The sequence below is a fragment of the Scyliorhinus torazame genome, chromosome 10 (genome assembly GCF_047496885.1).
Source record: "Scyliorhinus torazame isolate Kashiwa2021f chromosome 10, sScyTor2.1, whole genome shotgun sequence".
Lineage (NCBI taxonomy): Eukaryota > Metazoa > Chordata > Chondrichthyes > Carcharhiniformes > Scyliorhinidae > Scyliorhinus > Scyliorhinus torazame.
Window position 1 is genome coordinate 172,420,273 of NC_092716.1, and position 25,999 is coordinate 172,446,271.

General features: G+C 47.5%; 1 protein-coding gene across 3 annotated transcripts in view; it reads left to right on the top strand.

The window, feature by feature from the left end:
- Positions 1–25,999, top strand: part of ptprja (protein tyrosine phosphatase receptor type Ja) — a 283,707-nt gene that overhangs the window by 155,931 nt on the left and 101,777 nt on the right. For all 3 annotated transcript variants that reach the window (XM_072518944.1, XM_072518945.1, XM_072518946.1), the window contains 5 exons: positions 3,063–3,338; positions 5,111–5,380; positions 6,638–6,904; positions 10,583–10,858; positions 19,212–19,493. In XM_072518944.1, the coding sequence (XP_072375045.1) occupies positions 3,063–3,338; positions 5,111–5,380; positions 6,638–6,904; positions 10,583–10,858; positions 19,212–19,493 (1,371 nt within the window). The remainder of the gene's footprint in view (positions 1–3,062; positions 3,339–5,110; positions 5,381–6,637; positions 6,905–10,582; positions 10,859–19,211; positions 19,494–25,999) is intronic.

The window sequence follows — 25,999 nt, forward strand, 5'->3', positions numbered from 1 at the left end:
TCTCCTCGACAACATTGTCTTTTACCTGTGTGAATACTGATGAAAAATATTAATTTAACGCCTCTCCTATCTCCTCAGACTCGACGCACAACTTCCCACGACTATCCTTGACTGGCCCTACTCTTACCCCAGTCATTCTTTTATTTCTGACATATCTATAGAAAGCTTTAGGGTTATCCTTGATCCTACCTGCCAAAGACTTCTCATGTCCCCTCCTGGCTCTTCTTAGCTCTCTCTTTAGGTCCTTCCTAGCTAACTTGTAACTCTTGAGCGCCCTTACTGAACCTTCATGTCTCACCTTTACATAAGCCTCCTTCTTCCTCTTCGACTGCCTTAGTAAACCACAGTTCCCTTGCTCAACCACTTCCTCCCTGCCTGACGGGTACATACTTATCAAGGACACGCAGTAGCTGTTCCTTGAACAAGCTCCACATTTCCATTGTGCCCATCCCCTGCAGTTTTCCTCTCCATCTGATGCATCCTAAGAATTGCCTCATCGCATCATAATTGCCTTTCCCCCAGATATAACTCTTGCCCTGCGGTATATACCTATCCCTTTCCATCACTGAAGTAAACGTAATCGAATTGTGGTCACTATCACCAAAGTGCTCACCTACCTCCAAATCTAACACCTGTCCTGGTTCATTACCCAGTACCAAATCCAATACGGCATCACCTTTCGTTGGCCTATCTACATACTGTGTCAGGAAACACTCCTGCACACATTGGACAAAAACGGACCCATCTAAAGTACTCGAACTATAGCGTTTCCAGTCAATATTTGGAAAGTTAAAGTCCCCCATAACAACTACCCTGTTGCTTTCGCTCCTATCCAGAATCATCTTTGCAATCCTTTCCTCTACATCTCTGGAACTTTTTGGAGACCAAGAGAAAACTCCCAACAGGGTGATCTCTTCTTTCCTGTTTCTAAGCTCAGCCCATACTACCTCAGTAGACGAGTCCTCATCAAACACCTTTTCTGCCACCGTAATACTGTCCTTGACTAACAATGTCACACTACCCCTCTTTTACCACCTTCCCTGAGCTTCCCGGAACCTGCAATAACCATTCCTGTCCCTGCTCTATCCTGGTCTTCGAAATGGCCACAACATCGAAGTCCCAGGTGCCAACCCATGCTGCAAACTCACCCACCTTATTCCGGATGCTCCTGGCGTTGAAGTAGACACACTTCAAACCACCTTCCTGCCTGCCGGTACACTCCTGCGACCTTGAAACCTTACTCATGACCTCACTACTCTCAACCTCCTGACACTGGAGCTACAATCCAGGTTCCCATCCCCCTGCTAAGTTAGTTTAAACCCTCCCGAAGAGCATTAGCAAATTTCCCCCCCAGGATATTGGTACCCCTCTGGTTCAGGTGTAGAATTCTCACCAAATTCCTCTCTTTCCCTGCATCTATCCGAGTGCACATTTTAAAAAAAATGTTAACTTTTTTTCCAAATGAGGGGCAATCTTTCTTTTTTGTTCTTTTTCGCGGGGCAATTTCAGGACCGATACGTGTGAGTGTAGTTGGCCAGGGGCCCCTGACACCGCTCACACATATCCTCCGCCTCCGGGAAGAAGCTGCTCATGTGTGTCTTGGTAAAGTTTGCACTGTGCACCACCTTGAGCTGCATCAGGCTTAACCCGGCACCAGAGAAGGTGGAGTTGAAGGTGGCACCTCGATCCAGAGTCCTCCCCCTATTTCCAGACCTATCTCCTCTTTCCCCCCCCCCCCCCCCCCCCCCCCACATTTCCATCTGGTCTCACCCAATGGGACCCTGCCCTTTTCTATGAGTCGTCCGTAGATGCCGCCACATCTGTCGACCCCTAACCAGTCCAGCCCTATTATAGTGTCCAGAAATATATGTCCGGGTTTCTGGGGGAACGTTTTATTCTCCTTGTGGAGGACGTTGCGCAGCTGCAGGTACCTGAGCTCATTCCCTTTCAGGAGTTGGAACCTCTCTGAGAGTTCTCCCAGGGTCGCCAGTCTATCACCCACAGACATGTTCCCTACTCTGTGTTGCAAATGTGTCATCCATTCACATCCCAAATGTGGCACCTATTCTCACCGGCCTATTCTCCGTGCCGGCCCCCTGTAGGGCAGAGGATCGCTGCACTTAGCAGTCCGATGATGCCGTCGTTAAACTCTCCAGTTTTTACGACGGCGCCAACACTCTGCCGTCAGATGGGAGAATCCCACCCCATATGTTTTGATCCGACAGCGTTTTTGCTGTCTGCCTGAGCCAGGTACAGTCCTAGCAGTGGACACTGTTCCCAGTGAAATATTTTGTTCATTAAAACAGTAAATATTATAGTTGTACAAGGCCAAACGGTACAAGCACTAAATTTTGTGTTCGAGAAACCGGGTACCCTCACCTCTGTACAAGCATACAGGAGGACGGAGGAGAATATTCGGATTATTAAAACGGTAACCAATGCAATTGTACAAAGCAAATGATACAAGCATTGAACTTTGCACTGGAGAGAGGCCAGGTACCCCCGCCTCTGTACCAACGTAAGGGGGAGGGAGGTGAAGCGGGGTTGTGGGGAGAGAAGGAAGGAGGTTGGTGGAGGGGGGCTCAATATGGCATTGCCTGAACTATCTATGGAGGCAGAATAAAGAGCCCTCAATTATGTGACAGGTTCAGGGAGTACCCAGAGGCACTGTTCCCAGTGATGCTGCCAGGAATGAAGAAATGCCAACCGTCCAATTGTCAGGCAGCTCTTGGAAATGACTCTTAAAGGGATGGGAATCCCAGCACCAGGCGATTATTGATTGCCTCCGAATGCAGCCGTAGCTCCCAGAAATGGCCACGGTGAGGTTGACCTGGATTTCTAGCCTGCTACTGGGGCCACCACTGGCCTGACAATACTCAGCCCAAAGTCTGTAGGTAAATTGTCTTTGTAACCAATGACTGGCAGCTTTAATTCATTGATGACTTCAACATCTGAGCCAGAGTCTGTTTATGTATAATGTCTATCATCAATGACTGGTTTACTTGAAGGATTATTTTCTGTAGCTCATTGATTGATTAATAAAATGGAGACCTTTTTAACAGAGCCAAACCCAGTGAGGGATATACAGATTGTCGATGTTGGCACAGACACCATAACTCTGAATTGGACACAACCAATTGAAGACAGAAAAGACTATTCATATACGGTAGTGACAATGAAAAGTGACGCATCTTCTGGTGACAATAGAAATCAAACTGTAGCAATGAAAAATGTTACAGTGAAAGATTTGATCCCGGGAATCCGCTACACCTTCACCATTACCACATTGGCAGCAGATGGCACCCAAGCTGATTCAGTAACGATATCCAGCTACACAAGTAAGTGTTGCAAAGTATGGCACCTCATAAAAGTATATTTCTTTTAATGGTTTCATTCCTTATTTACACTTCTGTCCTCTAAGATGGTAACTAACAATGGGGTACACTTCCAAAGATTCTGACAGCCCTGCAGTGTATCGTCAAAGTGACCTGTGGCTGGATAGTAAGTGCTGGAGTATTACAGCCAATTCAACATGCTGTTCACTTGCAATCCACACCACCTGGATTGTCCAGTTGGAGTGATCTAACAACAGTCATACGCAGGGAATCCGACCGACTTCTCCCTGGGTTGAAAGTTAGTAGGCTCAAGCTAATCTAGATAAACACAATGCAAATTATGAACCAAATATGAGCTAATTCTGTGCCATAGTGCTACACCATAAGGTATGATTATCCACTGCTACAAGTATTTTAAAAATTTCACAGACAGTGGTGTATCCTCACACATGGAGTTTTCTCGAAGTGTTTAATTTGTTTTTAATTGAGAAATGTTCGTGCTTATCACAATGGGAGATCTCAGTAGTGGCAAAGTGAAAACGTTGTCGTTTTTCCTTCAGTACCATTATTGAGACTTACTGGATCAGACATGGTGGGCGGGATTCTCTCACCCCGGGGGCCGTCCGGAGAATCGCCAGGACCGGCATGAATCGTGCCACGCCACCCTGATGCCAGCCCGCCGATTCTCCAGAGAGTGGAGAATTGGCGCCGTGCAGTCGCATGGCGCCGGTCAGGGGCCGCTCTACGGGGCCTCCCCTGCCGATTCTTGGCCCGGGACGCTAAAAAAGGCGAGTCCCGCCGGCGCCGTCCACACCTGCTCTTACCCAGCGGGACCTTAGCATGGATGCATCTGGGGGCGGCCTGGTGGGGAGGGGGGTCCGACCCCAGGGGGGCCTCCGCTGTGGCTTGGCCCGCGATCGGGGTCCACCGATCGGCAGGCCGTGCTCTCGGACTGGGGGCCTCTTTTATTCCGCGCCGGCTCCTGTAGCCCTACGCCATGTTGCGTCGGGGCCATGCACGCATTGGCTCCCATCTGACACCGGGATCGGCAGCTGGAGCGGCGTGGGTCGCTCCAGTGCCATGCTGGCCCCCTGTAGGGGTCAGAATTGCTGCTCCTGAGGCCACGTTGACGCCGTCAAGAAACGCGACAGCGTTTACAATGGTATCAACACTTAGCCTCAGGATCAGAGAATCCCACCCGATATATTTTAAATGTGGTAATTTTCCACTTCTATATACTTCAGGGAGAATGTTTTGTGAACTACAGCTGGATGTACATTTATCCTCAAAACATTCAGCTCTAGAATGCTTGAAAAATAAGCTCCTTTTCAGCATCCCAACAGCAGGCACCTAGTGAAGCAACAGTATGAATTCCCTTTGTTGAGAGAGCTCGGAGTAAAACTTGCTGTGTCTTTTTTTGTTACAAGACAACTCCAGGTAGGAGGTATTCGCAGCCTATCCAGATTATGAAACAAGATCTTCCAAATCTAGGGTGACCTAACCTTAAAATTAGAGTCAGCCTTCTCAGAAAGTAATCGAGAAACATCTCTTCATTTAAAGGGTAACAGAAATGGAGAATTCCCTTCTTCAAAAGGTTTTAAAAGCTAGGATAGTTGAAGTTGTCATGACGAATGACAGAACAAGCTCAAGGACTGAATGGGCTGCTTCTGATCCTGTGCTCCTTGTCTTTTATTGACCTTTCGTTATCAACCTCTTCACATTCTTCTTTCTATCTGAATATTTGTGGAAGATTCAAACCTCTTTCAACCCCACAGAACCTGTACAGATTCCACAAAACAACATTACGGTGAGCAATAGAACAACAGACAAGTTGACTGTCTCCTGGATTCCTCCTCTTGGCAATGTGGAGAAATTCTTTGTCATTATTCAGGATGCATTAAATTCATATAGACAAACCAACAGCACCGATTCCACATCACCTGTAACATTCACAGAACTTCAACCTGGGCGAGTGTACAACATCACTGTGACTACAAGTAGTGGACCTTTCAATGTAACCTCTAACATTGTGCAGGGTATAACAGGTATGTGGAATATAAGAAAATCATTTTGGATTAAATCCACGCAACGGTAATGTGGATAAGTGTCATTTATCAAAAATTATGTTTAAAACTCAACAGCTTGTTAACCATCTTTTGCCAAGTTCTTTTGAACGTGAATCACTGCAGTAAAAGTAAGTATCTGTAACATTTCACTACCACTGATTGTTAGGCCCAAATACAGTACATTTGTGGCTGTCATCCAAGAAGAAAGCAAGCCAATAAAGACCTTTGGAAGATATAATGCAGAGAAATAAGAAATTATAAATATTAGTTTATCACAGACTCATTGTCAGTGAAGTTTATCAACACATATTTTAGTGAAACTGAGGAGTTCTGTTAGCCCAACAACAAGTTTGATTATCATTTAGGTATCAACCCTACCTTGAGCTGCAATTCGACAAATGAAACTATAACAATAGGGTGCACAGTGATTAACACTGCTGCTTCACAGCTCCAGGGTCCTGGGTTCAATTCCAGCCTTGGGTACTGTCTGTGTGGAGTTTGCACTTTCTCACCGTGTCTGCATGGGTTTCCTCCTGGTGCTTCGGTTTCCTCCTACAGTCGAAGGATGTGCAGGTTAGGTGGATTAGCCATGCTAAATTGCCCTTAGTGTCTGAGAGGTTAGGTGGGGTTATGGGGATGGGGTGGAGGCATGGGGTTAGGTAGGGTGCTCTTTCCAAGGGCTGGTTCAGACCCGATGGGCCAAATGGCCGCCTCCTGCACTGTAAATTCTATGATTCTATAAATGTTTGAGCATTTACTAAGCTACTTCTGTTCTGCATTACCTTGCAGCTGACTATTAGTTTTAGACTGATGAACCTTTTTTCATTGCTTGTCAATTCATAGGCTGAAGAAATGTTTTAGACAATGGATAGGATTTTACCTCCAGTACCGAGAGTGAGAGAATTGCCTATGTTGTATTTCAATAAAAGGCTGTGATTTAAAGGTTCTCATTACCAACCCTTCACCGCACCCCACTCCTCCTCTCCATCTCCACTCTCCATCTCCATGTCCCTCCATCTCTATGCCCATTATTGTCCAACTTCTCCATCACTCATCATTGACCAAAGTGGTGCTGGTCTGATATTCCAAGTCCTAAGTGTGCTTTAAATAGTGCTTTAAATAAATGACCATTTTCAAGTCGAGCAACATCAAGCTGAGAAACATCTCAAAATAGTTTGGCAATCTGTATGCACTGGAGCAGGTGGAATAATGTTTTTTATCTTTTTCCTCATTTAGTTCCCAGCATTCCTGGAACAATAAATGTGGTCACTTTCAGCACCAATTCCATCTCATTAAACTGGGAAGCACCTGCACACATGGATAATGGAAGCTATACCTTCAATGTCACTTACCGCAATGATTCTGTTACTGAGTCTATGACAGTAAATGTAAACTCCACCACAATTTCAAGTCTTATTTCTGGAACGAAGTATACCATTTCTGTGGCCACCATTGGACCTGGACAATTGCAGAGTGCCTTTGTGCTGAAAATCCAGTTCACCAGTAAGTGCAAAAAGGAATGTGATAATTGGTATGGTCAAAGCGACTGGATTTTCAATTGCCTGTGGGGGTGAACGGGTGGGGGGTTCTGCCAACATACCCGAAAAGCTCCTTGACGAGCTTATTAACGGGTTGGACAGGGACAGATGAAGATTTTCGATGCTGAGAACAGGAAGAGTGAACAGGCTGGAATATGATGGTGCACAGCTGTCAGGAGCACGGTGCTATGCATTGTTACTGCTGATTTTAAAGTTTTGAAAAGGGAAATTCCATCTGAGGTGCTCAATCAGCCATTCAAATTTGCCGTCACTTTAGCAGAAAAGATCAAAATATGAGTGAACGTTTGGACACATGTGTGCACCATGGCTGGCCCTCTGTACTCCTGCCTGTCTCACTCTGCAAGGCAACAATAAGCCCAGTCATGCTGCTGTCTGCCTTTGAGATTCGCCCTCCAGAACCAGTTTCCGTTTCCAGGCAGTGCCTGGCGCCACTAATTGGGTGGCAGAATTGCCTCTGGCTCAGTTAGAAATTTTGTATTGAAAAAATAGTGTTGAGTCAGTGATGCAAGGTAGGGTCACGACCCAGAGATGATCTCGGCATTGGGTTACAAAACCGATTGAAAATCTCGTCCTGAGAGTCTTAAAAAGCAGAAGCACTTTGTTGTGTGTATAATAACATCTGTAAGAAAATTAGGAGGAATTTTCAATGGAAAAGCTTTTGAGCATCCAACTAAATGTGTTTAGAAGTGGATGAAAAATGATAGTGCTACTCTTCACTTAATAACTTGTTAAACCAAAATTGGGCGCTGAGCCAATTTGAGAACGCTCTTGTCCATCATGCAATTTTGTTCAATGTCTGTTCAGATCGCTATCTTGAAATATTGCTCCTACTTGGGCCTAACTTCTGAGTAATTTTGTTTAATTCATTACTTGATGGTGTCTCTTGGTTGAGCCAGAATAAACATGGCCCATACAGCCTGCTCCACCATTCAGTATGATCATGGCTGTTCATGAGCTTCAACTCTACTTTCCTGTCCACTCCCCATATCCCTTGATTCGCTGAGACCCAGCCTTCAAGGTATTCAGCAATGGAACATCCATTACCCTCTGGGTTAGAGAATTCCAAAGATTCTCTACCCTTGAGTGAAGTAATTCCTCTTCATCAGTCTGAAATAATTGACCCCTTATTCTAAGACTGTGCCCCCATATTTTAGATCCTTCCACTAGCAGAAACAATCGCTCATAATTCTCCCTATTATGCCCCTTCAAAGTTTGCCTCACCTTCTTTTAAACTCCAGAGAATGTAGGCCGAATACGCTCAGCCTCTCATCATCGGATAACCCCTCAACCCAGGAACTAATTTAGTGACCCTTCGCTGTACTACCTCCAATACAAATACATCCTTTCTTAAATGTGGAGACTAAAACTGCACACCGTTTTGATGTGGCCTCATCAAAACTCTGTACAACTGTAACAGAACTTTTTATTCCTGCATTCCAATCATCTCATGATAAAGACTAACATGCCATTTGCCTCCCTAATTGTTTGCTAACATTCTGCATTCCTTGTGTAAGCACACCCACGATTTTTGAACATCAACACTTAGAAATTTCTCACCTTAAAATAACCTGCTTCTCTATTTATCAGACCAAAGTGAACAATTTTTTGCTTCACGACTTTATGCTCCATCTTTCATCTTGTTGCCAAGTTACTTAACCTGTCTGTATAACTTTGCAACCTTTCCATGGCCTTCCCACAGTTAACTTTTTCCAACTAGCTTTACATCATCATCAGTGGGCAGCACAGTAGTATTGTGGATAGCACAATTGCTTCACAGCTCCAGGGTCCCAGGTTCGATTCCGGCTTGGGTCACTGTCTGTGTGGAGTCTGCACATCCTCCCCGTGTGTGCGTGGGTTTCCTCTGGGTGCTCCGGTTTCCTCCCACAGTCCAAAGATGTGCAGGTTAGGTGGATTGGCCATGATAAATTACTCTTGGTGTCCAAAATTGCCCTTAGTGTTGGATGGGGTTACTGGGTTATGGGGATAGGGTGGAGGTGTTGACCTTGGGTAGGGTGCTCTTTCCAAGAGCCGGTGCAGACTCGATGGGCCGAATGGCCTCCTTCTGCACTGTAAATTCTATGATAAAACTTACATATATGAATATAGATTATAAATGGACGCCCATCACTGATCTTTCTGCCACTCCACAATTTACTACCTGTCAACTTGAAAATTCTCCGATGAGGCCCACTGTCTGCTTCCATTCCATGAGCCAATCCTCTATCCATGGTAATACATAATCTCCAACTCCATGAGTCCTCATCTTGTCGATCAACCTTTCATGCGGCATCTTATCAATACCTTTTGGAAATCCAGGTACATCTACAGGTGTTTCCCTTTATCTATCTGACTAGTTACATCCTCAAAAAAACGTATTATTTGTCAAACATGTTTACCTTTAGTAAAACCATTGACTTGTTCTAATCATATAATGCATTTTGAAGTACATTGTGACGATCTCCTTAAATTAGGTGCCAGCATTTTCCCAATGACCGATGATAGGCTAATTGACCTGCAGATCACTGTTTTCCCTTCCTCCTGTCTTGAAAAGTGGGGTAACATTTGCTGACTTCCTGAGGCCATTCCTGAATCTAAGGAATTGAGGAAAATCATAATTGGTGTATGTTGTCACCAGTGTTGCAGCTCTCCTGGAACCACTTGGCTAGGGATGCAGCTAGTTCTGGAACACAAGACCTCAGTATTGTTACCACAATGTTGTCGGGGCCTTAGCAGTATGCAGTGCCTTTGACTATTTATTGATATCACGTGAAATATTTCTAATTGTTTGAAAATTGACAGCTGGTAACTTCAGAAGATGGCTGGAGATGGTTACAAATGCTTCAGCCTTGTGTTTTGCACTAATGCTCTGGGTTTTGTTTGAGTTTTGAAAATGCAATCCTACAAAGTGGACTGCCTAGCTTGCCATAATCACATGATTCTGCCATGAGGCAAGCACTGTAGGCTGCCATTTCTATTGACTTGAATAAAGCTCCTCACAGAGACAGACACTGAAGAAGACTGCTATATTATACATGAAACAGGCTTCTCTTCTTCCATAATTGAGGAAGGGGATATTTGTGAAGCCGCCTCCTCCGGTTCATCGTTTAATTGTCCACTACAATTCATGACTGGATGTGGCAGGATTGCAGAGCTTTGATCTGATCCATTAGCTCTGAGATCACTTAGCTCTGTCTATAATATATTTCTTATGCTGTTTGGCACTTCAGTGATCCTGTGTTTTAGCTTCACAAGAATAATACCTCATTTTCAGGTAGGCTTGTTGTTGTTCCTAGTATGCCTTCCTACATTTTTCATTGAACCAGAATTGATCCCCTGGCTTGTTGGTGATAATAGAGTTAGGGATATGCCGAGTGATGTGGCTACAGATTGCAGTTAAGTATAATTCTGCTGCTACTGAACACCACATGGATGCCTCGTTTAGTTTCTAGTCTGTTCAAAATCTATCCCACTTAGCACAGTGGTAGTGCCATACAACATGATGGAGGGTATCCTCAATGTGCAGATTGATTTGATTAGAATATTGAAAGATCATGCAATGACTAAGGTGGCTGCATCCTTGTTAGTACCCACAACATAACTGTTTAATCACTTTCCTCAACAGAGCCAAACCCTGTTAAGAACCTACAAATCGTGCAGATTGACACAAACAGCATAACTCTGCGTTGGACAAGGCCGGACCAGTATAAAGCTGAGTATCGTTACAGAATTCTGACAGATGGAAACCCAGCACCCATAGTTAATTATGGAAATCAAACCATAACAAATGAAACCCTTTCTGTGATGGGACTGACTCCTGGAACCAACTACACATTTTCCATTATCACTCTGGCGGAAGATGGAACTCCAGCAGATCCAGTTTTTGTAGCCAATTACACAGGTAACCAGTCAGAATTCTATTATCTGCATGAAGTTGTTAACATTTTATGAAACAGTTATTCATTCTCATTCCCAAGTCATATTAGTACTGATGGTGCTGCTATTAAGCTGCACACCATGAGGATCCCACGTTCAACCTCTGGTGTGTGATTAATTAGCTCATTTCAGCCAGGACAGTGAATGGTAGAGGTATCGGCCGGGATTCTCCAATCCCCGCGGCCAAGTTTTGATGCCGGCGTGTGCCACGCCGGCGTCAACGGGCCTCAAGTGGCATGTATCCACCCCTTCCTAGGGGGCTAGTACGGCGCCAGAGTGGTGTCCACAGCTCCGGCGCCCAAAAGCCGGCGCGCCATAGCCGGCGTGGGTTCCCGTCTCCGCGCCGGCCCCCGGGCAATATGGCGGAGCCCTACAGGGGCCCGGCGGGGAGGGACATCGGCCCCCACGGAACTAGCCCGCCCGCCAATCAGTAGGCCCCGATCCTGGGCCAGGCCACCGTGTAGGCCTCCCCGGGGTCGGATCCCCCTGCCCCCCCCCCGCCCCCAAACCAGGACGGCCTCCGCAGACAGAACTCCGAAGTCCCGTCGGGTGGGGACCATACATAACCCACACTGGCGGAACTCGCCCGTCGAGGCCTGGAGAATCGGTGGGGGAGCCGCTTTCAACGGCCCCCGACCGGCGTGGCGGCGATCCCGCGGGCGCCAGAGAATCAGCGAGCCGGTGGCGTGGCGCGATTCTCGGGCCCCCCGCCGGATCTCTGACCCGGTGCGGGGACAGAGAATCCCGGCCAACATTTCACCTTGGTGTATTTTCAGGAGGAAGGAGAAACCAGAAAAGGTTTCTGCCTTTGACTGTTCTCCAGTGACCTCTGCTGTAGACTTTGTGCAGACAGCTGTTGAGGACTGTCGGGTTTCCCTACATTCAAAGCTGTGGATGTTCACTTAATAGGAATTTTAATGGTAAATGAACAATGGAATAATTGAAAGCTTCTGCTGTCTTTAGAACCAAAACCCAATATGAATTATTGGCATCAAAACACAAAGTGTAAGGAAGTCTGTACTAGTAACTTTAGGCAGTGATTTTTCCTCCACAACTGCCAATGACTTTATTTCCTCTCTGAAACACTTCATAAAATTTTAATGCAAGGAGAGAAATACAAAATGCAGAAATGACAGAGTTTGATCAATGGCTCAGATATATTACAGGTCACATCATTGACACGGGGTTAGAACTGAGACACTGTGGGCGCAATTCTCCCATCGAGAGACTAAGTCCCGAAGCCGGAGTGAAAACCTGAGTGTATCACTCCAGCGCGGAGGCCGCTCCCAGCCCCCTATTCTCCCCCCCCCCCCCCCCCCCCAGGGGGGGGGGGGGGGGCTAGGGGCGGCGCCGTGTCATTTACGCGCTCTGGGCCTTGGCGCCGCTTACAAGTGGCGCCGTGTAAATGACGCGACCGGCGCCGCGTAAATGACGTCACCCATGCATGCTCGGGTTGGCCGGCGCCAACCCGCGCATGCGCGGTTGCTGTCCTCCCTGCGGCTTCTCCGCAAGAAGATGGCGGATGATCTTGAGGGGCAGCGGAGGAAAGGAGGTCCTCCTTCAGAGAGGCCGGCCCGCCGATCGGTGGGCAGGATCGCGGGCCAGACCCCTTTTGAGTCTTCCCCCCCCCCCCCCCCAGTGCAGGAACCCCCCTCGCCCCCCCCCCCCAGCGTTCCCGCGCTGTTCCCGCCGGCAGCGACCAGGTGTGGATGGCGCCGGCGGGAACCTGCTGTGTTGGGCAGGCCACTCGGCCCATCCGGGCCGGAGAATCGCCGCTCGCCCATTACCAACGGCAAGCGGCGATTCTCCCAGCAGCCAGCCGTGATCCGCGCCGGTTTGGGGGTGTGTGGGAGAATTGCATGCGGGCGTCGCGACGGCATGGCGGGACTCGCGCACCGCCCGGGCGGTTCTCCCACCCGGCGTGGGGGGCGAGAATTCCGCCCTGTAGCTTTCAATAATGAGAGCTTCAATTTAAAAGACTTTGGGGATCAGAATTGGATGAAGTACTTGGAAGTTTCCAATGGTAGTAACACAAGTTTGAATTTTGGTTAGGCACTTATTGATTGTCAGTCACATTACCAAGTGCCCAAGAGGAAAAAAGGAACAGGGGAAAATGGTTGAGACAGTCACACATACATCTGTTGTTACCCCAAGTATCAGCAATCTGGAAGTAAGTCATCTGTGATCACCTAGAGAGACCTGAAATGGGGAGAGAAAACTACTCCAGTCACAGGTGTTAACATTTTGTTAATATAAATTTAAAATGCCCAATTTTTTTTTCCAATTAAGGGGAAATTTAGTGTGACTAATCTACCTACCCTGCACATATTTGGGTTGTGGGGTGGGACACGGACACACATGGGGAGAATGTGCAAACTCCATACAGACAGTGACCCAGGGCCGCGATCAAAGCTGGGTCCTCGGCGCCGTGAGGCAGCAGTGCTAATCACTGTGCCACCGTGCCGCCCTGATGTTAACATTTAGAGGTGGTTTATTTTGTTAAAGGTGAATGAGTAGAATTGAAATTCCTTTCCTTACAATTGTGGGGAAAACTTAATTTTGAATAGATTTTTTTTTTAAATGTTTTTTATTGGATTTTTGCCAATTTTGAATAGATTGAGTAGATTGGAGGATTGACCAAGAGGTCAACAGCAGCAAATTCTATATAAAGCTCAATTTAGCTACAATACAGCTCCAGTTTGTGCAATGGAACACCATACAACTGACCATAATTAGGTCCCAAATGTCTCTAACTGGCAACCTCCCTGAGTCCGAGGATGGCTGTAAGAAAAATGGGGATATTGGTGCATTGGAGACCATACTTAAGATTCGGCTGCTCAAATTGTTTGGATGGACAGTGGAGATGAGAGCTTTGCTTGGTGTGACGATTTGAAGATTTTAGGAATATTGGATTCTATGTTTTGGGCCATTTAAGGGTTAAAAGCCTGGGGCCAGTGTGTTTTATTGCAGTGGTCTTTTTTTAATCAATTCTGTGTTGCAGGGCCTGGGTGCTTTTAGCAGCCAGAAAGTGAAATTGATAAAGGAATGTGCTTTTCAGTCTGGACTAATGGACTAGTTTGACTGGGAAAGTCCCTGGGGAGTTAATGTGCTTTGCAGCCTGCAGAGATAATTTATCTTTCAGCTTGGGATGATGAGGATGATTGGGTGGAGTCCAGGAATAAGGAGGAACATTTTGAAACCTTTAAGAGATACCATTTTTGGAGAATGCTTTGGAGAAAGGGTATAGAATTCTGATCTGCCGAATGCTGAGCCCACAATTCCCCTATATTAGAAGATGGATTGAGAGCTGCATGTTTGTTTTCTTGTTGAATGGGGAATTGAGTTGTAGTATTTCACGAGTAATTGTAAGCTGTTCTTTTCGGGGGCGAAGTTAAAAAGTTTAATATTGTATTCATAATAAAGTTTTGTTTTAAACATACCCAAGCCCTATTTCTTCATGCAATCACTCCTGGAGTGAATCATTCTATCCACATAGTCTTACAAATAAACTAAAATATTGGGGTTTCAGTCCAGTATCCTAGTCACTGTTGGAGTCTGGTCTGGGATGGTAATACTTGACAGTAGGTGGCCCAGTCTGGTCCAGTACTGGGTTAAGTGTAGACACTGGGTAACCGAGGTAGGAAAGATCCCGTTCCTAGTGCTAACTATTAATTGTATAAATTAAGGTTTAAGTGGTTACAGGTAAGACGAGCTCTTTGGATAATGACTTGTGCACATATAATGGCCTAGTACTGGTGGGCACGGAGGGGGCTGGTGTGTATCATCCCAATTTACTTAGTTAAGTTTCCTTTTGTGGTTTTGTTTTAGTTACAGTACCCCACTAGGGGCTGTCAGACCCTCTCATTTTTGTTTAATTTACTGATCATTTGTTTAATTTAAAAGAAAGAGTACAGTGGCCTAGCTTTGAGGCAGTTTAAGCGTGCGATGGACTCCCATCTGAGCTGATCCCGTTAGGATGGAATTCCACATTGGTCCTGCACCCTGACACCCCCCTTGAGTCGTGGCCCAATAGTTTGAGCCTTTCTATTTGGCACGGAGGAGTTTCCTATATGGCCTGCTGCTGCACACTTTTCACCTTCTTTCCTTCCTCCATGCCTTGACATTCTGTTCCACAGCCTGGGGGTGGGGGAGATCCTCAGTGAAGGACACGCTACATGGGAGCCCTCCCTTTTCCAATAGGGGGCCTGGCATGGAAGGTGTTGCATGCAGTGCCATGCAACCGTAGGTTAAGGTGGCTTATGGACACCCAGGCCGCAAGCCTTTTCTGTAGCCAGGAGGTGAGGTGGGTCAATGTTCTGTATTGCCTGAGGCAGCAGCCCCTTTTTTTTGCTATTTGAAAGGACTGCGCCTCAACATTTGGTTGCACTTCAGCCCCACACTCCTAATCTTCAGTCACCCGGTGTGGGGCGGGGTGAGGCAGGAGGAGGACCTCACCGTAAGACTGCTCCTTGCCCTGGTCAAGGGGCTGTTAACAGGTCCAAGCAGCAGATGGTGGTCCAACCCGACAGTCTGCCCCTTTACCATGGCTACAGTCCCAGTCTTGGTGAGGGAGCAGGCGATGTCCACTTCAGGTCTTCCATGCCTTGGATGCTGGGGTGCATCATCACCCCCGGAATGATATTTTAATTTAATTTTGTTTTAATTACAGTCTCTCATCAGGGGCTGACACCCCTGCCATTTTTATTTTAATTTATTGATTATTGGTATGAGTATAATAGCTTCTATCTTCTGGTCAGTGGCAATGCTGATGCACTGCTGCCCACACTGGCTTGCTGATGTGATGCTACTGCTCATTTCTTCCAGCATGTCTCTCCTCACTGACCAAGAAATGGGCAGCACCGCATCTTCTCTCTAGGTCTAACAAACTGGGTAGGATCAGGAAAAGAAAAGAACACAGCCCCCTTTTAAGGCACTAACTGCCTTATTCTTGATCTTGCTGTGCGAACACAGAAAATTTGCAGAGTCTACTGAGGTATGGAAAGCATTAACCTTAATGGAACGTGACTTAGTGGCTTCCATGTCATGAGTTCCACAAGAGAAAGCAAGATCATGAGACAGTGCATCGTTTCCTTTCACGTATACTGTCTCTTTAGCATATCACACTGTTAGAATTGGTTAGGTGGATTGCCCTTAGTGTCCAGAAAATGTAAGTGGGGGTTACTGGGTTACGGGGAAAGGATAGATACGTGGTCTTCAGTACGGTGCTCTTTGTAAGGGCCGGTGCAGACTCGATGGGCCGAATGGCCCCCTTCTGCACTGTAAATTCTATGGGCAGCACGGTAGCATAAGTGGATAGCGCTGTGGCTTCACAGCACCAGGGTCCCAGGGATGATTCCCCGCTGGGTCACTATCTGTGCGTAGTCTCCCCGTGTCTGCGTGGGTTTCCTCTGGGTGCTCCGGTTTCCTCCCACAGTCCAAAGATGTGCAGGTTAGGTGGATTGACCATGCTAAATTGCCCTTGGTGTCCAAAAAGGTTAGGAGGGGTTATTGGGTTACGGGGATAGGGTGGAAGTGAGGGCTTAAGTGGGTCGGTGCAGACTCAATGGTCCGAATGGCCTCCTTCTGCATTGTATGTTCTATGTATAAATAAGCCCCATAAAAGGAATGACATTATTTTCATTTCAAGGATCTTGTATATGCTGCAGTATAAATATCATCACATAGAGCCTAATCATTTACTATTCTGTGGAAAATAATCACAGCAAAAAAAGAATGTCAAGCACTCTCGACAGGTGAATAGAGAGAGGAGTGACGGAAAAATCAACATTTTTGTCCAGCTTTTGGTTGGGTGGCAGTTCTCTCAAACTTAGTCATTGTACATTACAGATTTTAGAAAAAAATAGTTGCCCTGACACCAAGCTTATCCCAGTTCAGGACTGGAAGTGTTATTCGTTGCAGGCTTGGAGAGAAACAATTCAAACCTAAACAAAGGATGGGATGTCAGTGGACCTTTGGCTGCCCTGCCGCATCCCCTATGGCTGGTCGCACCATGGCGGGGCTGGAAAATCCCAGCAAATGTTTCAGAGTATATGTGAATAATCGGATATTTAAATTCCAGAATATCCCAGTAGCTTTCTTCTTGAATGTAAGAGCTGCCCTCTTTGGACCCGAGAACCAATTTGAAATTCTAAGAGGAGATTATCTTTGAAAATTTCTCAAGAGGTGGAAGTTTGGTGAAAAATTGGCTTCCACAGTGTGGGCGGCACGGTAGCACAGAGGTTAGCACTGTTGCTTCACAGCCAGGGTTCCAGGTTCGATTCCCGGCTTGGGTCACTGTCTGTGCGGAGTCTGCACGTTCTCCCCATTTCTGTGTGGGTTTACTCCGGGTGCTCCCACTAGTCCCAAAAAATAATATTGTCATACCTTTTATGGGACTTTTATGGGACGCCAATATGCTTGTTAGGTGAATTGGGCATTCTGAATTCTCCCTCAGCATACCCGAACAGGTGCCGGAATGTGGCAACCAGGGGATTTTCACAGTAACTTCATTGCAGTGCTAATGTAAGCCTAACAAAGAACAAAGAACAAAGAAATGTACAGCACAGGAACAGGCCCTTCGGCCCTCCAAGCCCGTGCCGACCATACTGCCCGACTAAACTACAATCTTCTACACTTCCTGGGTCCGTATCCTTCTATTCCCATCCTATTCATATATTTGTCAAGATGCCCCTTAAATGTCCCTATCGTCCCTGCCTCCACTACCTCCTCCGGTAGTGAGTTCCAGGCACCCACTACCCTCTGCGTAAAAAACTTGCCTCGTACATCTACTCTAAACTTTGCCCCTCTCACCTTAAACCTATGCCCCCTAGTAATTGACCCCTCTACCCTGGGGAAAAGCCTCTGACTATCCACTCTGTCTATGCCCCTCATAATTTTGTATACCTCTATCAGGTCGCCCCTCAACCTCCTTCGTTCCAGTGAGAACAAACCGAGTTTATTCAATCGCTCCTCATAGCTTATGCCCTCCATACCAGGCAACATTCTGGTAAATCTCTTCTGCACCCTCTCTAAAGCCTCCACATCCTTCTGGTAGTGTGGCGACCAGAATTGAACACTATACTCCAAGTGTGGCCTAACTAAGGTTCTATACAGCTGCAACATGACTTGCCAATTCTTATACTCAATGCCCCGGCCAATGAAGGCAAGCATGCCGTATGCCTTCTTGACTACCTTCTCCACCTGTGTAGCCCCTTTCAGTGATCTGTGGACCTGTACTCCTAGATCTCTTTGACTTTCAATACTCTTGAGGGTTCTACCATTCACTGTATATTCCCTACCTGCATTAGCCCTTCCAAAATGCATTACCTCACATTTGTCCAGGTTAAACTCCATCTGCCATCTCTCCGCCCAAGTCTCCAGACAATCTAAATCCTGCTGTATCCTCAGACAGTCCTCATCGCTATCCTACTTGTGGCACTAATAAAGATTATTATTATTGGGGGGGGAAAAGGCTTATAATTCAGAAATTATTTACAAAGGTTTGACATAGTTTTATTTCTTTTATTAGTTGCCTCTTGAGTTGGATATAAGGATTTCTGCTATAACTGTAGAATTATATCTCTGATTCTTATTGCATTTAAATGCGTTTGGATTATATTTAAAAACTTAAATGATATCTGCAGGCATAGATGGAGAGGCAGTGAGATCCTGTAAAGGCATATGTTAAGTTCTGTCGCTAGAAGTAATTAGGAAACCTGAAAGATCTTTTCTCCTCTGTATGCCTGGTGAATGTTAAAACGCACATTGTGAAGTTGCACATCATTGGCTCCGAAAATGAATGAGTCGGAAAATCACAGGCTCAGGATGCGCCATTTTCTGTTCTAAACCACGAGTACAGAAGTTGAAAATCCCTAAATGTTTTCTTTCGGGCTATCTGGGCATATTATTGGTAGATTACTTAGTCCTTTAAGGTGTGAACAGTTGGGATTGAAGGTAGAATAGTACTGCTGCCCCACAGTGCCGAGGATCCGCGTTTGATTTCGGCCCCAGGTCACTGTCCGTGTGGAGTTTGCACATTCTCCCCGTGTCTGTGTGGGTCTTGCCCCCACAACCCCAGCGTGTGTAGGGTACGTGGATTGGCCACGCTAACTTGCCCCTTAATTTAAAAAAAAATAAAGAAAAGAAAAGGTTTGAGGGTAAACAGCTTACATGATAAGAGGCGATGAATAGATGCAAAACTGCTTTTTCTCACTTCTGTACGCAGAACTTAATGGTAGTGGCATTGATGCGATGGAGGCAGAATATCTGTGACATTATCATGCACTGTGCTGCAGTAATATTATTTTATTTCTAAACAGAACCTGTGAAAATACCATCTGAAAATATCACTCTGAGCAATGAGAACACAACTGATTCACTGACGGTTTCCTGGATCCATCCACCCGGACGTGTTGAGAACTTCATCATTGACATCAATGATACTCAAAATCCAGAAGCATTAATGAACCGCACCACTGTCCCATCATTAACAAATAAAATCGTGTTCAGCAGCCTGCGCCCTGGGAGATTGTACCGTGTAATGGTGACAACAATGAGTGGACCCCATTACATAACTTCAGATCCTGTAACAAAGGCTACAAGTAAGTAGAGGGCATATTCTAATTGTCCTTAATATCAGAATTCTCTTCCCGAATGGCCTTCTTCTGCACTGCAGGATTCTACGGTTCTGTGAGGAATTGAAATTGCAACTGGACTGTTGTATTGGCCTAGTTTTCACAGATCACAAACTATATATTTTCTCAACTTTTCTGATTCTCTTGATACAATTAGTTTCTCCAGCCCCAGTAGTCATCTCTTGAACATTGACCAGAATCTCTGCTTTCTTAAACACTTACCTAACTGCTCCCCCCATCTGGCTGAACATTTGTTCATCCTGAACCACTCCCTTCATTCAGGTAAAAGGTGTTGCTATGGAAGAAAAAGCGTGCCTCATGTTTGTCACGTTTTAATAGGATTTGTGAAACAGTTCTTATTCCAATCCAACTAACCTGGATTTCATCCTCTTTAATATGATGTAAATTGTGCTGGGCTACTTCCTCTAAATGCTGTTGTTGCAACTGGAGCAGATGTAACATCTGTCCATTCATTTTTTGCTATTCTAATAGATATTATTTTTTTTAAAATATTTTTATTCTCTTCCCCCTGATTATTGTCGGCCTTTTGGTCCGTCCCGGGCATCAAGCTGTTGTTATTGATATGGGGATTGGCATATTTGTTACTGATTATTGTGTATTGTTGGTGGGTGTAAATTTGGGAGAAAATGTGAAAATTTACACCCAACAATAAACAACAATCAGTAACGAATGTAATGTCAATCCCCATATCAATAACTATGATCCTATCCTCCCACCAACCCCAAACATTAGCCCGCATGTTAACATAAACAAATGACAAAAAGGAATCCGGAATCACCCATAGTCACCATTAACACATACAATCCCCCTCCCCTCAACCCTCCCAGCCACCCTGCCCCTAATGTTCGATGTAATCCAATTCTCGAAAGTGCATGATGAATAACGCCCATGAATTGTGAAACCCCTCCATCCTTCCCCTCAGTTCAACTTTGACCTTTTCAAGCATCAAGAATTCCAGCAGGTCCCCCCGCCACGCCAGGGCACAGAGTGGAGAGGTTGATCTCCACCCTAACAGGATCCGCCTTCTGGCGATCAACGAGGCGAAGGCTACATCTGCCTCCGCGCCCGTTTCCAGGCAGGTCCGACACCCTGAATATGGCCTCCCGAGGGCTGGGGTCCAGTTTCATGTGCACCACTTTAGAGATTACCCTAAAGACCTCCTTCCAGTAATCCTCCAGCTTTGGACAGGACCAAAACATATGAACGTGGTTTGTGGTCCTTCTGCACTGTAGGGATTCTCTGACATTCTGTTCAATGACAATCTTGTATACTATATTTCCTATATGTGATGCATCCGCCTTTCACACTGGAGAAACAAGGGGCGGAAATCACCCCCCCCCATGCCGGGTGGGAGAATCGGCGGGGCGCCGCGTATGTCCCGCCGCGCTGCCCCGACGCCCGCACCCGATTCTCTCTCTCTCCACCCCCCCCCCCCCACCAAACCGGCGCAGTGAGAATGGCTGCTGGGAGAATCGCCGCTCGCCGTTTGCAACGGGCGAGCGGCGATTCTCCGGCCCGGATGGGCCGAGCGGCCTGCCCAATACGACAGGTTCCCGCTGGCGCCATCCACACCTGGTCACTGCCGGCGGGAACAACGTGGGAATGCTGGGGGGGCGGGGGGGGGGGGGAGAATCGGGTGCGGGCGATTCCTGCACCGGGGGTTGGCCTCAAATGGGGTCTGGCCCACGATTGGTGTTCACCGATCGGCGGGCCGGCCTCTCTGAAGGAGGACCTCCTTTCCTCCGCCGCTCCGCAAGATCCATCTGACATCTTTTTGCGGGGCGGCCTCGGGGAGGACGGCAACCGCGCATGCATGGGTGACGTAATTTACGCGGCGCGCGTAAATGACGCGGCGCCGATCCTAGCCCCCCCCCCCGGGGGCGGGAGAATAGGGGGCTGGGAGCTGGCTCCTACGCCGGAGTGAAACACTCCGGTTTTAACTCCGGCGTCGGCACTTAGACTCCCGATGGGAGAATTGCGCCCAAGGTGTAAACTGGGTGACTGCTTAGCAAAACAATGTTCACAAGCGTGACCCTGGCCTCCCTGTGTTTTGCCATATTAACTTCCCCCTCCTTTTCAGATGCTGACTCCCCTTAAGCTGTTTCACACTGGCTTAATGCAACATAAAGGATTAATATCTGGGGCGCGATTCTCCGACCCCCCCCCCCGCCGGGTCAGAGAATCGCTGGGGGCTGGCGTAAATCCCGCCCCCGCCGGTTGCCGAATTCGCCGGCGCCGGAGATTCGGCGGGGGTGGGAATCGCGCCGCGCCGGTTGGCAGCCCCCCCCCGGCGATTCTCCGGCCCGGATGGGCCGAAGTCCCGCTGCTAGAATGCCTGTCCCGCCGGCGTGGATTAAACCACTTCTCTTACCGGCGGGACAAGGTGGCGCGGGGGGGCACAGGGCGATCTGGCCCCGGGGGGTGCCTCCACGGTGGCCTGGCCCGCGATTGGGGCCCACAGATCCGCGGGCGGGCCTGTGCCGTGGGGGCACTCTTTTCCTTCCGCCTTCGCCACAGTCTCCACCATGGCGGAGGCGGAAGAGACTCCCTCCACTGCGCATGCGCGGGGATGCTGTGAGCGGCCGCTGACGCTCCTGCGCATGCGCCGCCCGGCAATGTCATTTCCGCGCCAGCTGGTGGGGCACCAATGGCCTTTCCCGCCTGCTGGCGGGGCGGAAATCCGTCCGGTGCGGGCCTAGCCCCTGAAGGTTAGGGCTCGGCCGGTCATGATGCGGAGGATTCCTCACCTTTGGGGCGGCGCGATGCCGGACTGATTTGCGCCGTTTTTGGCGCCGGTCGGCGGACATTGTATCGATTACGGAGAATTTCGCCCCTTATGTCAGTCGTATGGAGAATAATTTTAGCAGCGTCAAACTTTTAGTTAATTTCATCCTTTTCAGCTGAGCTTGCACAATGGAAGCACACATTTCATCCCACAGTGCCACCCCTAGAAGTATTACAGAAACCTGATCTATCCTAATGCTGGGGTACGTTGGACTGCAAGCCCCTTCCACTGACTACCCATGTGGGCATCCCATTCATGCACTGGAAACCTGAACAGGGTCACAATCCTGGCACTTCAAGGCCCTACCAGCTGCTATGACACCGGAATACCTAATTTGGGCTGAGCATGTCCAGACAATATTTATGTGACACTGAGGTGTAAGAGGGTCCCTGCCCTAGTATTGGGCACACCAGAATCAGAAGTAGGGTTCTTTGGAATAACTTTTTTGCCTTGGATAAGTTCATGGAAACACTGACGAGTGTTTCTGAAGTTGGGTTTTGAGAGCTCGTGTTTAACAATCAGGGAGCACAAGCATGGAAGAATTCCTGACCCGGGTATGATGGCTGTGATTGTGATACAACTTGGTCTCACTGTGACCAGGTAATGGATTAGAGGATGCAGACAGTGGAAGCTCTGCATAGAGGAAGGAGAAACTGGAGAAGGAGGAGAAGCTGGAGGAGGAGGCACTCTAGACTTAATTTAACAAGACAGGGTGTGATAGAACAGAACACGATACTCCAGTTTGATTTATTTCCCTAAACCAAGATGAACCCAACATTTCCTACCATTATATCCATCTGAGATACCCCATCACAGTATTCCCTCAGCCGCCATCCAATAATAAAAGCCACCTTCACATAGGGTGGGGGTCTCTGTTCCCCGCTGCTAGAATTGGGAACCCTGATCAGTTGTAGAATCCTGCGTCGGCCCAGAAGCGGGTTTGGTGCCAGGCGGCAGACATGTCCCCAGTCTCCATTCCCACCCCGCCAGCCGTAGCAGGCGTCGCACCCCATGCAAGCGGAAACGTACAAACAGCTGAATTCAGTTAATGGTCAGGAAGCCCGAATCTTTCCCTTCACACTTGAATACATCTGACATACCCTCCTGAGCACAATGGTTATAAACATCCTTGTTATGATTGACAGCTGCTTACCACTTCAAAGCAGCTAAGTGGTTTCACTTCTTTTTTTTAAAGTAAATTTTATTCCAAACACACTCCAATACAACAACATGGTGCAAAAATACACATGGTGTAACAGTTTGTTCAATTTTTCCCTTTTTTATCCCCCCCCCTCCGCCCACCCCACTCCCCGTGACAAATAGTTCCTCAAACATGGACAGAAACAGCCTCCATCGCATGTCGAACTCCTCCTTCGAATCCTTAGAGCAACTCTTATCTTCTCTAACCTGAGGAACAAATCCCCCAGCCATGCTGCAACTCCCAACAGCTCAGCCGACCTCCAGTTCAACAGTATCCGTTGCGGGGCCAGTGCACCCGAACAAGCGTGGGAGTGTGGCAACTAGGGGATTTTCACAGTAGCTTCATTGCAGTTTTAATGTAAGCCTGCTTGTGACACTAATAAAGATTATTATTAAAAGGCCTTGGGGAGAAAAAATTGGGAGGGACTGTCTGTGTGGAGTTTGCACTTTCTCCCCGTGTCTGTGTGTTTCCTCCGGATGCTCCGGTTCCCTCCCACAGTCCAAAAATGTGCAGGTTAAGTGGATTGGCGATGCTAAATTTCCCCTTAGTGTCCAAAAGTTTAGGGTTACTGGGTTATCGGAATAGGGCTTAAGTAGGGTGCTCTTTCCAAGGCTGGTGCAGACTCGATGGACTGAATGGCTTCCTTCTGCACTGGAGGGATTCTATGATATAGGAATCTTGACAGTACGTTCACCTTTACCACCTGTACCCTCCCTGCCAACATCAGGTGCAGGGTATCCCACCGCTTGAAGTCCCCTTTTATCCCCTCCAACAGTCCTGTCAAGTTCAATTTTTGCATAGTAGCCAAATCATTAGCCACCCTAAATGGCAGAGCCCCAGGTTCCACTCCGCCCCAGAGCATTCATCAGAAAAACCTCACTTTTCCCAACATTCAATTTGTACCTGGAAAGGGCTCCAAATTTCCCCATCAGATGCATAATTCTCCACATACTGTCCAGCGGGTTCACCACATACAACAGTAGGTCATCAGCGAACAACCACACGCTCTGCTCCCTATCCCTTGTCACAATACCCTGCCACTCTGACGCCCGGAGCGCAATCGCCAGGGGCTCAATCGCCAACATGAACAACAATGGTGACAATGGGCATCCCTGTCTTGTTCCCCTATGCAATCCAAAATATCCCGGGTTTATCTCATTCATTCTCACACTTGTGATAGGGAACGCATACAGTAGCCATACCTAAGCCACAAACTTGGGTCCAAACCCAAACCTTCTCAAGGGCTCAAACAGGTACCAGCACTCCACCCGGTCAAAAGCCTTTTCCGCATCCATAGATGCAATCAGTTTTGGGTCTTGCACATCCTACTGGGTCATAATCACATTTAATAGCCTCATTATATTACTTGAGAGCTTCCACACCTTCCATGTCTGATCCTCTGACACTACCTCCAGCACACACTCCTCTAGCCATCTCACCAACAACTTGGCCAACACCTTAACATCTGTGTTCAATGACAAGATGGGCTAGTATGGCCTGCAATCCATTTGATCCTTGTCCATTTTCCATTTTTGGCATCAGTGAAATAGTCAGCTGCGCCAACATAGCCGGCAGTTCCCCTTCTCCACCATCTCATTAAACATGCTCAGAAGATGAGAAGCCAAATCCCCTGCGAACTGCTTAGAAAATTCTGTCGGAAAGCCATCCGGCCCCCAGCGCCTTACCCGACTGCATCACACTGATACATTCTACTGTCTCCTGCAACCCCAGTGGTTTCTCCAGTGCATGCTGTTTACCCCTCCTCCAGCTCCAGGACCACCAACCCATCCAGAAACTGCCCATGCCTGCATCCTCCCCCCTCCCCCCACCCCCAAGGCTCAGCCCTGCACAACCCCTGGTAAAAGCTCATTTATTTTTTCTCATCCCCCCCCCCCCCCCCCCACCTCACTACCCGCATCTGCACAATTTATTTCCTTTACCGTTGCAACTGATGGGCAAGCAAGCGGCTCGCCGTCTCACCGTACTCATACTAAACGCCCCGTAGCTGACCCACCGTCTTCCCCATTGTCAGCTGATCTGTTTGGAGGAGCTCACCTGCACTATTCCCATGTCAGGGCATGGGCTCGAAATGGGCCCGCCACATCGGGCAGGCCGAAGGAGATGGTAAGCAGCAGGCATCAGGTGAGGCTGGCAAGTTAGAACACGAGCCTCCTTTGGGACATCAGCCCAATTGCATTCATGGTTGTTAGGCCCTCTAACTTTCACCCCTAACCCTTCACTCGCCACCATGTCTCCTCATACATCCCATGCTCGTTCAGATTTCTCATGCCCCTGCCATACCCACTCACACAGTATGAAATATGTACACAACCAAGAAGTGATATAATAAAATTGTCAAGTCTTTGAAATGCCCATGAAATACAAAAACAGCCATTCAAAAATCACTTTGGAAAAACATCGATCCCCTCATCTTCTCATTAAGCTGTCAATCAAATACAGGCAATT